Source organism: Perca fluviatilis, chromosome 20, assembly GCF_010015445.1.
Source record: "Perca fluviatilis chromosome 20, GENO_Pfluv_1.0, whole genome shotgun sequence".
Lineage (NCBI taxonomy): Eukaryota > Metazoa > Chordata > Actinopteri > Perciformes > Percidae > Perca > Perca fluviatilis.
The window spans coordinates 23269319-23281336 of record NC_053131.1 but is presented as its reverse complement, the minus strand read 5'-3'; the positions used below and the strand labels follow the sequence as shown (position 1 = coordinate 23281336).

The window sequence follows — 12018 nt, the reverse complement described above, 5'->3', positions numbered from 1 at the left end:
TTTCATAACATATATTGAAAAGAAAAGAAATTAAACAAAGGAAATCTATACAACAATATCTGCCTACAAAACTAAATAACAAGAAGAAAAATTACAATTAAAATGAAATGAAAACAATAATAAACAGAATAGAGAAATATCTGGAAAACAAAGTTATATATTACAGTATATGACATGGTTATCTTCTCTTCACATCAACACACAACTAGCATATGGTTGGCAAAACAAAAACAAAAAGCGTTGAGGAATATCGCTTTCAATTATCAGATATGTATGCAGGCGATACAATGAAGTGTGTAAAAAAACGTCCTGGGTGAATGTGTGACAGTGTCTGTACCTGTTGTCAGGTCGGGGTATGGTGTCCTTACACGCTCACAACGGTCCGGTCAAGTTCCTCAGCGTGGCTGCTGCAGTGTGCAACCGGCCGTCTGGCCCGCCATCCTCCCCCCCTCCTACCTCAGTCCAGCCAACAGAGACAGATGATGGGGAGAACAGCCAGCCCCCGTCGGATTCAGCCCTGACTCCCCCTCAGGGACGGGCCGTGTGGTTGGGAGAGGCGGGCTGCACTACCATGGCTCTCCAGGACTCCGTGTCCTCCTCGTCCTGCGGCTCCCTAGCCCCGTCCCAGGGCTCCTTGGAGCACGGGCCAGAGGACGGAGCTCTTTATGACATGCTCCACGACCCGGTCCATCAGCAGAGGGGCCGCCGGGCCAGCAAGGTGGATGTCAGCTCTTTGCTGGTGGTGTCTGGAGGTTTGGGCCACCGCAGGGTTAACAAAAAGACCAAACCGTCTCGCTATGAGGACACCACCTCTACCATCATGATCTGGCAGATCCCTTTACTCAACATGTGACACTAAAAGCACCTCGGTAGGTTGGAAATAACATTTTATCAATAACCAGTAGAAAATGCAATTGCTTACTTGTATAAGGATCTTACCTATATTCTCCGTCTCTTTTTTTTTCTTCAGGTTAAAGCAGAAGCGCTGCACACAACTGTCACAATGAGATCTGTTGCTGCACGTAAAAGAATATTTGGGATCAATCAAAACTGAAACCAAAATGCATCAAGCGCTCCATAATACTCCAATGATGTTTCTGTGTTACAATGAAAAAAACAAAGGATGAATATAACCACTCAATCATGATGCTTGACGGAGCGTTACACCACCCTACAGACCAGTCACAGGAAGTACTGTACTTGTTAAGGATGTACTCGTTTTGAAAACACTGAAAGGTCTTTATTTTCACCCTCTGACAAAGTTGGTTGTTGTTCTGTAACCTGGCTAATACATTACTCTCCAGTGTTTGTGCCATACCAGTTGACTGTATATGGCTTCAGTATTCAAATCAGTGTTGAAAAGATGTGAGACTATTTTGTCTTTCCTGAAAGGCGTGTAAGGTAATGATGGGGCTTTGAATCTGTTACATAAAGGCTTTATTGAGATTAGGATTAGGTTTTGGCCAGATCTTTTGATCATCAGTCAATGCCAGAGTTGTAAATATGAAGTATGACAACTCAGGATTACATGTGAATGAGTTTTGGTGTCAGCTTTTGGACCAGCTTGGTGCACCTCATCATTCTGTTAACAGAGAAAATGGATAGGAAAGGTGAAATGTTGATGACTGAATTAGTTTGGGAAGGCTTGATTTAAATCCCTGGCTGGCCAGGTTTCTATTCATGAAAGGGAAGAAAGGGTTGTTATCACCAGGAGAGAGGACCCCCCCCCCTCTCCCCCAATACATACTTTTGTCTCACATTAGGATATTTAAAAAAAAAAAAAAAAGATAAACCGCTTTATACTTTTGTCACAATGTGTATGTACTTCTTGTACGTGTATTAACAAATTCATAAACTGTTTTATTGAGGAACCCGTTTGTGCTTCATTTGGTCTTCATTTTCAAAGGATGAATGCAGTTCTGTGACTTAAAGTGAATGTTTTTCATTGGAATATCCACTTTTTTTAAACTTACCATCTATCAGTAGTTGTATTTAATTGATTTGGTGACTCTTTCTGGGATATAAACATCAATTTTGTGGCAGCTTTTCCCACTTTTGTCAAGTTTAAACCAAATAGATGTTTTTCACAGCAGACGTGTTGACATGTCATAGTAGGAAAAACACAGGTGTATTCAAAACCATTAATGATGGCTGTATTCCACTTAGGCGAGGCCCTGGTATTGTGCATGCTGACTCACTGAAACAGCTCACTGGGACACTTGATGGAATTGAGCCATCATTAAGGTTATCAATTTCAGTTGTGCTTTTCCTACTATCAAGTCAAAATGTCTGCTGTGAAAAAGGTCAATAATGCACAGGTGTTGGCATTTTGGTATAGCGGCAGTTACTGACTTAAGCCACGGATTTAAATAACCTTTAAGGCGAGCGAGGAAAGAGTGTTAGTGTGCCTATTTCTCTTGATTCAAACCAACCTTGTAGTTCCACTCCACTCTGCTTGTGTGCAGCCATCAGTACATGCTGAGACTAGCAATGTGCCTGAGGGGCCGCAGGAACTGAGCCTGATACAGCTCTTCCGGGATTTCACTGCTCATTTCTCCTGCTGCCGAACGAAGAAGGTCAAGACTTTTTTCCTCTCTTGTAACGCCCACGTCCACTGTTGCACAACCATGTTTCACTATATTGTCAGTTCTAACAAAAAATAGATAAGATGATTCAGGTTCGAGGTAATGCTACAATCCATGGCACCGTCTGCTTATCCCAAATATCTGATCAGATTTTTTGGTAGTAACAATGCTGACTGAACCTAAGGTAATATTTAACTTTCTTAACTGAATACTGGCTTGTATTTATTAACCACAAGTAAACCGTGGCGACTCTTCAGTCTGCCTGTATCTACCAAGTTACCCAGTTCTCAATTTGTCTGGCTGGGTGGAACTATTGGTCGCATATTAACACAGCACTGCAACTGGAAGTCTTGTTTTCCTTCTGGCCCTGATGTTTCCATGGAGACCACTCATTTTGTGAATCAGTCTTCAGAAAGTCTTTGTTCTCGGGAATACCTAAAACCAACCAGCTGAATGCCCCTCTAATCTCACAGGGCTGATAGTGGTGTGATGCCCTTGCGGTGGCTGCCCTCTATTTTTATATCTGAAGGCCAGTTGTTAAGACACACAGTCTCCACGGTGGAGAGGTTATGGACCCTGGATAGAAAAGGTCTTCTACTGCTGCTGCCGCCCTGTGAGGTTGTGCTCAGGGGCATAGCACAAAATTCTGGGCCCTGTAGAAAAGCATTTTCTATGGGCCCCTCCCCACATCCACAGCTATTCATTCTAGCATCTTTTTGGGCCCTCCTCGCATAAGGGCCCTGGGTACTCAGTCCCCTTTTTCCCCCCAGTCCGACGCATCGGTTGTGCTATTTCTAATCAGGCCAATTCACATGTGGAGTGTTTACACCCTGTGTGCCTCTTTTATCACTCTAGAAACACTAGAAACTATTCCAACTCCAAGGTTACTTTTCGATGTACGAATCACATATTATTACTGCTTTTACTACACAGATATGCCATATACTGCATCTTGATTGGTTCAGGCTTTATGTCTCTTATGTAGGAGTTAGTCCAAAATGATGTTGGATCATTCCCAAAAGGAATGTGTGACTCATATTTGCAGAGCATTGTTAGGCTGTTTTGGGTTTAAACCTATGGGTTAAACCTGCCTCAAGTTTACACTTTACTTTAGAGAGCAATCATGTCAGTTCTATAGATACGATAAGAGAGATGATAAACCGTCTCATGCATAAACAGGTGGAGTGCACGTTTGTGTGTGGGTGTGTGTGTGTGTGTGTGTGTGTGTGTGTGGGTGTGTGTGTGTGTGTGTGTGTGTGTGTGTTTTTAGCAGGGGAGTGGAGCTTTTTTTATTTAATTTTTTTTTATTCCATATATTCAATCCCCTGCCCACCCATCGTGGTACCCAGGACAGGGATGATGCGCAAAGGAATGTCGCATCTCTGGGATGCGCGCACAACAGATGGAGCCTCGTGCTCCTGCTGTTGAGTGTAGGGTTAATACCGACTGAAGGGGGCGTGGTTTAGATCAATGATGACCGCCTCACTGTAGTCAACTGTATTAAAAAAAAAAAAGACATCAAAAATCACTGTCCTGACTGGTCCGAAAGCAAATACCTCTGCTGCCCACGCTGGACAACTAAGTCCAGCTTCTTTGAGGAAAAAGACTGAACGGTCTGAACGGTGCGCGGCAGCTCTCCACACTTCCACCGGAGGAAATGAGTTGGCGACGCGCTGATCTGAAGGAGGTGCGACCTGAAATGACTGTTTTATCGTCCCTCTGCCTGCCTCGCCTCCACAACTGATCCCGGGAAGGTTTTCCGTGCAGGAGCGGATGAAACAACCAGTTGAGAGGGCCGATGGATGAAAGGTGAACGGAGGGGATACACCAGCTGGATTCGTCGGTGAAGTAAACTCATGCAGGAGACCACAGCCTGGCTGCTTCATCAGGATTGCTACTGCCTTACGTAACGTCAACTGAGCTTTGTGGAGGGACTGGCAGCAGTCAACTGCTGGTGCCGAGCTGTTTATTCACAGCGAGGAAACGCAGGTAGGTCACATTACACGGGTAATGGACATATACATCCTTATTTCTGGATTTTAATTCGTTTGAAATGAGGTCAACGTAAAATACTTATATTCCGTCTTGATTTGACTACTTGACGCTGTTCTCTCAGCGTTTGCCCGACAATATCGGGGGACGCGTTAGACAAGAAGTTTTGATATGATTACAAACGCCCTTTCCCAGTCATATTTAGAGATTAATCCCTCCATCGGCGCATCATTTGCGCATGCGCTCTGAATGCCTCCAGATTACCACAAATAATGGACAGGCATGGTGATTATTGCAGTAGGCCATGCAGTTTACTGCCACAATAAACACGGGATTGCTTCAGTTTATTTGCTAAACTGTAGCTGTTGCACAATACACGTTAGTGCAGCTGCAGTTAGTTGACTCAACTGATGACGCATTATTACAGCAGTGTATCACATGGGATAGTTGGTACTGGCAGCACAAAGTCTTGTTTTACTTTAAATTTCAAGGTTTCCAAACTGTTTGTTATTAGAGAAAGGGCGCCCCTTAGAGAATGCAGAAGTATTTGCAGTCTGGTTGAATTCTCTGTTTCCCCCTCCCCCCCCCCATGTAGGTGAACAGACAGGAGTACAGTCACAAGTTTGTCATCCACTCTCCATTCACTCAGCATGATTGGTGAAGGCGCTGTCTCTCATCGCCAGTGAGCACGTCGAGATGAACGAGGGCCACAGGCAGGGAGGAGGGGCTATCACTGTGGAGGCCGATGTCATCCTCCACGCCGTGAACCCTGAACTTGTCACGCCTTCTGACAAAGATGGAAATGTATGTCCAGGGTACATCCAAGGATTCCTGCAGGACGACCAGGATTTCAGCCCTCCTGCAGCGTTTGAGAAGGAATACCTGCTGGATGGAAGACTGATGGAGAATAACCACATCGACCGTCAGAAAGATAACGGCTCGTACATCTCAACAGCTAATCGGTTTCACCTCTCCAATGATAAAGGAGCTCCGCAACAAAATTGCGCAAGCAGTGAAATCCACAATGGCGCCAGAGCTAAAGTGTCTTACAGTGGAGATTCCTCCGTATGCTTGCCAAGCCAAGCCAAACAGGAAACTGATTGGTCAGTCTTAAAATCGAACCTAGAGCGCAGCGACAGCAGCCGGGAAGCTGGAAATGCACAGTCTCAAAAAGAGCCTGATTTAGTCATCGAAGTCGGCGGGCAGAAGATCAACGCTCACAAGTCTGTCCTGGCAGAGAAGAGTGACTACTTCAAAGCACGGCTGTCACGAGACATCCTCAAAGTGAAGGGAGTGAGTTACAAGACTTTGTCTACATTAATAGACTATGTTTACACTTCTCAGATGAATGTTTGCAAGGGCAATGTTGTAGATGTCATCACAGGGGCTAAAATCCTCCAGATCCCCTGTGCTGTCCAGGCGGCCATGGACTGCATGTCTGAACAAATCAGTGCAGAGAACTGCTACGAGATCCTGACCATCGCCAAAAAGCAGCGACTTAGTGAACTGAAGGAGACTGCCTACGGATTCATGAGCGACAACTTCCTGCAGATCCTCAAAGACCCCTCTGTGTACGGGCGCCTGAATGGATCTGAGCGGGATCTGATCCTGAAGAAGAGAATGGAGGGAAGGAAGACTCTGATGGTGGCAGAGATAAACGATGTGTTTGATCGTGTCGGGAGCCGGCCGCCAAGCCGCTGTGGCAGCCGACCACAGAGCCCATTGTCGGTTGGGTCTTTGGAGGAGAATCATATGATTTATTACTTTAACGAAACAGCAAATGACTGGAGACCTTTAACTGCGATGCCTGACGACATAAACACTAAAGGGTGCGGGATCTGCACCATGTTTAACTACCTGTTTGTGGCTGGGGGGATAAAGGGCTACGGGGACAAGGGCAAGGTTTCAGACAAGGTCTTCTGTTACAACCCCATAACCAACCGCTGGACTGAGGTCAGACCTCTGACCCAAGCTCGTGCCCAGCTAAAGCTTGTGTCCATGGATGGCTACTTGTACGCCATTGGAGGGGAATGTTTGTTTACAGTGGAAAAATATGACCCCCGCATGGACCGCTGGACCACCGTGGCCCCCTTACCCAAGGGAGCCTTCGCAGTGGCCCACGAAGCCACAACCTGCAGCGGAGAACTTTACGTTTCAGGCGGCTCTCTCTTCTACCGCCTTCTTAAGTACGACGCCAAGAGAGACGAGTGGCAGGAGTGCCCCTTCAACAACAGCAGAAAGAAGTCCAGCGACATGGTGGCTTTCAAAAGCTTCATTTACCGCTTTGATGTCAACCGAGAGCACGGGATCACCGTGTTTAAGTACAACAGCATAGTGAAAATGTGGCACGATTGCGCATCACAGAGGCTTGGAAGTCATTTACCTTTCAGGTGTGCCGTGATCGGGAACTGCATCTACTGTGTGAACAAAAGCCAGACTCTTCAGTTTGTAGTGGAGGAGGAGAACGCCTACTTTGTCGAGGAGACGTTGAGGGCGCCTCTGGAGGCAAAAGGCGTTCTTTTTCCTTTTGTTCTCACTTTGCCTGAAAAGCCTGAAAAAGTTACATAGTGTGTGTGTGTGTGTGTGTGTGTGTGTGTGTGTGTGTGTGTGTGTGTGTGTGTGTGTGTGTGTGTGTGTGTGGTCCAGAATAACACTATAAATGTGTCATAATGAAACTGGAATAAGCAGAAGACCTTATATATACTCTTCAATGTCAGCTTTCTATCTCAGTGTGTCATTGCCTGCTTGCAATGGAATGTGTGTATTTGCATGGCAATTAATTGTGTCTGCAGGGTAAAGCCTTAAAAGGAACAGTTTTTTTAGAGTGGAATGAATGCAACAATATTTGTATCTGACCGTAGATAATGACATAACGACAGTGACTGTAGGTTATTTTGTGTATTTCCTGTGTTCAGTTGGGTGTGGTGCACTTTTGTAGTTAGAATAGATATTATTATGAACATATTAACTAGTTGACTGATAACAAAAACAAGTGTTTTGTTGAAAGTTGTATAAAAAAAAAAGAATGGAAGCAGTCGTAGTGCGCCTTAAGAATGATGCAACACAGGTTCTATGCAAACGAGAGAGAATATACAGTTGGGTCTGCTGTATGGCTATTTAATAGTTATACTATAATGGGAAACTGACTGGGAAGGAATACAGTATTCTTCAAACTAGGGCTGCAACTAATGATTATTTTCATTATTTTTGTGATTATTCGATTGTTTGGTCAACAAAATGACAGATAATAATGAAAACACAGTGTTATAATTCCACACGCCCCAAGAAGATGTCTTGTTTTATCCAACTAACAGTCCAAAACCGAAAGATGTTTGGTTTACTGTTATACATTCTAAAGAAAATCCACACATTTGAGAAATTGGAAACGGCCATGTTTGTGCCATGTTTACCTGAAAAATTATGAATCGATTATCAAAGTAGTAGTAGAAGATTATTTTCTGTCGTTCAGGTAATTGAATCGTCAATGAATCCTTTTTAGCTGTAAGTCGAACGCTGGTCTCCACTGGCTTTGAATGAAACCCGTGAGGTCAAATTTTAGTCAGTAAAAGAGCAACTGTATCAGTCTCAAGCCACACAAATATTCCCTTTGTAAAACATCCAAACTGCATGTTGTACCATAAAGTAATTCACGTTACCTTTTCAGTCAAAGCAAATTCTGCTCAGCTCAATGTTTTCAAGGGAAAAATACAATCTTGCCAGAAATAAAAAATAAGAGGCTTCAGGTTTTTTGAAAATTAATTGGAATTTGAACTGATCTAAGTTTTTAAAAGTACATCAATATTTATTTTTTTGGATTTAGAATATGCTATTTAGCATACTCACGGGTGTCACAGTTCCTACATTTAGCACATTTGCCAAAGATAAATAACAATTCAGTCAGGCTAAAATAAAACTATCAAGCTGACAAAGACTTTTGCTTCTTTTGGGGATTAAGTTCCTTATTAAAAACGTCCCACTGACAGTCGAGGTAAAAAAACTAAAGCAATAGTTGTTTTTTTAGAGGAGGGGCATCATGTTTGCTGCTAACAGGCACTTTCTGGGAAGTTAAGGGAAAGCGAGCCATTCAGAATACACAAAGATGCATCTTTTATCTTTCTTTTCCTGTTTGTGTTTATGGGAACCATGTTCAAGTGCTAGCAGGTTTCTTCCCTGGTCAAATAAGATACTACAGTACTGCAGCATGGTCAGGTCATGGCCCTCACTGTGTCCACTAACAAGATATCCTGCTGTCATGACACTAAGAAACCATGCTCCTCTTGCATCAGTGCACATTAATACAAGTTTTACTCTAAATGTCCTTCTTTTAGACAGTATTTGTTTGCTGCTGCAACAACAGTGGGGATTTTGTATGAAAGCTAATGCTGATATATTCTTGGAACAAATGGCTTTTGACAACAACCAGGCAGTCAATGTGACGAGAACAAAAATGGATGTGGTTTTGATATTTTGCCCGCTGGCATCTGTATTTTTGTGAATTTTTGTATGGATTTGGTAGTTTTGGATTTGCTGCTTTGATGGACAGTAAAGTAATGCAATGTTAGGCCGTGGCTTCCTGTACAAGGGATATGGAGTGGGGGAACAAATTAGCTGTTGGATAATGTATATCAGTCAGAACTAAGTGCTTCAAATAAAATATATTTGTGTCTGAAAATTATCTGGTTTTCTGAATGTCTTTGGCATGGTGGGGAATGTGTTATACCTGAAACAGAGCTGCCATCTAGTGGATACCGACTGTAACAGCACCCAGAAATACTGCTGCACCAACATGAGCTCATGCCCAACAAAACATTTGAGAACTGAAGAGGGATAAAATAAGATCTGGAATCCCCAGGCACTTAGGCCCCATATTCCTTTTTCCTTACACTCTAAACTCTAAACCATCCCTCTTAAGCGTATTCGTTTTGATGATCATTTAACCAGTAGACTGAAATAAATTACTGAGACGATAGAATAAAGTCAACACTTCTTTAGTAACAACATTTTAAAATGTATAAAAATACACGTGCAGGCCTACATGCGGGCTACACAACTGACACCTCCTTGTGCCTCCCAGTTATGCGCAAATGCTGAACAGTTCAGTCCCTATTTATTTCCTCCTCTGTGTCTTCAGAATGGGTGGGGGTTTTGCTCCATGAACCCCAGGAAAGCAGGAAGGTCTGTCTTTACTCCAGTAAGAGTGAAACAGGAACTCCTGTATCATGTCTTCCTTATCTCCTCCACTGTCTTTTTGACTTGGCATAAACACATACACATCCCTATCGGCTATTTCCTGATTAGATAGTCAATGGTGTTCTGTGCAATATGTGTGTAAACTTGATTAGATCATTACCCTTACTGTTAACACATGATGAACTGGTATTGACAGGCCACATCAGCATGGGACAGTGGAAAAGTACAGAATACCCCAACAGGATGAGAGACATTGGCTGTGAAACAACTGTCATGAGTGTGGAAGTCATGTGAGAAGTCATGTAAGAGTTACGTGACCCATAGGTACGCTCCAAGTCAAAGTAATATCCCTAAAGGTGGGTCATGTCAGTTTTCATCAATTCAAGCCTAAAAGATATTTTCCTCACTTCAGAACTTAGTTGGCTGTATTTTCCTTACTAATACATATACAGTAATTGCCGTAACACTCAAGGGAATTTCCATGACAGTAGGTCATGTAAGTCAATGTAAACATAATTACGACAAATCCAGCTTTTGATAATTATATTATTTCATCCCAGCTATGTGTGTATTTAGAAGATGACAGAGTTCTTAATTACAAGCCAACCGCATGCATCTTCAATAGTTTAAGAGTCAAGTACTTAATATGTGACAAAATAAAATGCTGATGGAAGCCCATTGCCACCACCTTCATTTTTTATTTTCATCACTAAGTGTTTTTTTCACATGATGGTGACCTATTATCTTACATTATAATGTTTTTATATATCATCACTATGAGTGATTGTGTCTAATAATATATTAGTTTATATACTATCATGAGAATACAGACAGCATCTCACAATTACAACTTAGTATTATAATTATAAGAATCTTTCTCACATTTTCCATATAATAATGACATTATCTCACAGTGAGAGATCGATATTATGATATACAAATTCATAATTAAGGGAAGCTTTCTCACGACTCAAACAATTCATAACAACAATTCAAACAAGTCATACGTGAAAAAGTTTAAATAAAATAAATGTATGCCTTATAAGTCAGACCAAAATGTTTCATTTGTTTATTTAGCTATAGCTCCCGATATGCCTTGTGCAAATAATTCTCCCATCCTGTCATTTCTATTTTTTTTATGATCAATTTTTTACTATTTTTATATTTTTGAACACACAACATACAGAACAAACAAATACAATCGAACAGGAACCAAAAACCCTCACCCATCCCCCACCCTCTCGTGGAAAACAAAACAAACCATAATACAAATCACACCTTGCCTAGTCACTCTCCTCTACTTCTTGTGATGCTGAGTTCATTAGGACTGATACCTGTGCTGCTGCGTTTTTCCACAGGTCTATAGTCGATGACTTGGCTTTGTTAATCCTTGCTGTAGAGAGCTCAAGCATAACTACGCCAGCGCTGAGCTATCATTTTCTTGGTCGTGGTTCATCCGGGTAGCCAAATTTTCTCTCCCAAGCAGATGTAATTTAGAATCATCATTAAGTAACAAAACAATCAGGTCAGTAGGAATTCGACATCCTGTCACATCAGATATTATTGATGTTGTTTTATTCCAAAACTCATGCACCTGTTCACACTCCTAGACCATGTGCAGGAAAGTTCCAGTTTGTTCAGGTTCCATCCTGTCATTTAAGAGTTTACTGGAGGGTGCTAATTCAAGTTGTTAGGGTAACAAGTTGTCTAGATAGCATGTGAACACCGATTTTAGGGCTGAGAAGTCACAAGTTACAGTAAAACACAACATGATCATAACAATAAAGAATGCAATAGAACATCATAACATAATCATAAAGCTGTATGATAGTTGCATTGACTAATTGTATTATGAATTCACAAAGACGGAAACAGGCAGACATGTTGCGTGTTGTTACACCAAAACTGTAGATGCTTGTAGTTGGAAGGAAGGGGTTCAGTGAGACAACTGTATTTTGAAGCCATACATTGTAACTTTTGCTAAACAGCGGCCACAGGTGGCAATTACAGGATAATGGGACATAACCTATTCCTTCATTTCCCAAGATTCCCGTAGGGTGAGTTGCTTTAAAGACATCATCATCAGGTGACCCGACTGATAGCAGAGATGGGAAAACAAGCAGAAACAACAAACGTGTCTCCATGGTGAGTTAACCCTCTGAGGTCTAAGGGCATTTTTACATATCTTCTTATATTATAGTCTCCTTTTAAGGGTATTTGCATATAACCTGATCCCTGTGTGTTTCATATC

At 42.3% G+C, this 12018-nt stretch overlaps 2 protein-coding genes across 3 annotated transcripts in view; both read left to right on the top strand.

Annotated features, from left to right (window-relative positions):
* arhgef10 (Rho guanine nucleotide exchange factor (GEF) 10) overlaps positions 1-1871 on the top strand; it is a 57652-nt gene extending 55781 nt beyond the window's left edge. For both annotated transcript variants that reach the window (XM_039786138.1, XM_039786137.1), the window contains 2 exons: positions 348-869; positions 971-1871. In XM_039786138.1, the coding sequence (XP_039642072.1) occupies positions 348-853 (506 nt within the window). In that variant the 3' untranslated portion in view covers positions 854-869; positions 971-1871. The remainder of the gene's footprint in view (positions 1-347; positions 870-970) is intronic.
* A 2157-nt stretch (positions 1872-4028) lies between these two features.
* On the top strand, positions 4029-9252 carry LOC120549624 (kelch repeat and BTB domain-containing protein 11). Its single transcript, XM_039786656.1, has 2 exons — positions 4029-4574; positions 5173-9252. Exon 2 carries the CDS (start codon positions 5274-5276, stop codon positions 7143-7145), a length of 1872 nt encoding a protein of 623 aa, XP_039642590.1. The 5' UTR covers positions 4029-4574; positions 5173-5273; the 3' UTR covers positions 7146-9252.
* Positions 9253-12018: the final 2766 nt, after the last annotated feature.

What these genes read in the sequence shown, in the direction of transcription:
- LOC120549624 (XM_039786656.1), top strand. Translation starts at nt 5,274, where the DNA reads ATGAACGAGGGCCACAGGCAGGGAGGAGGGGCTATCACTGTGGAGGCC.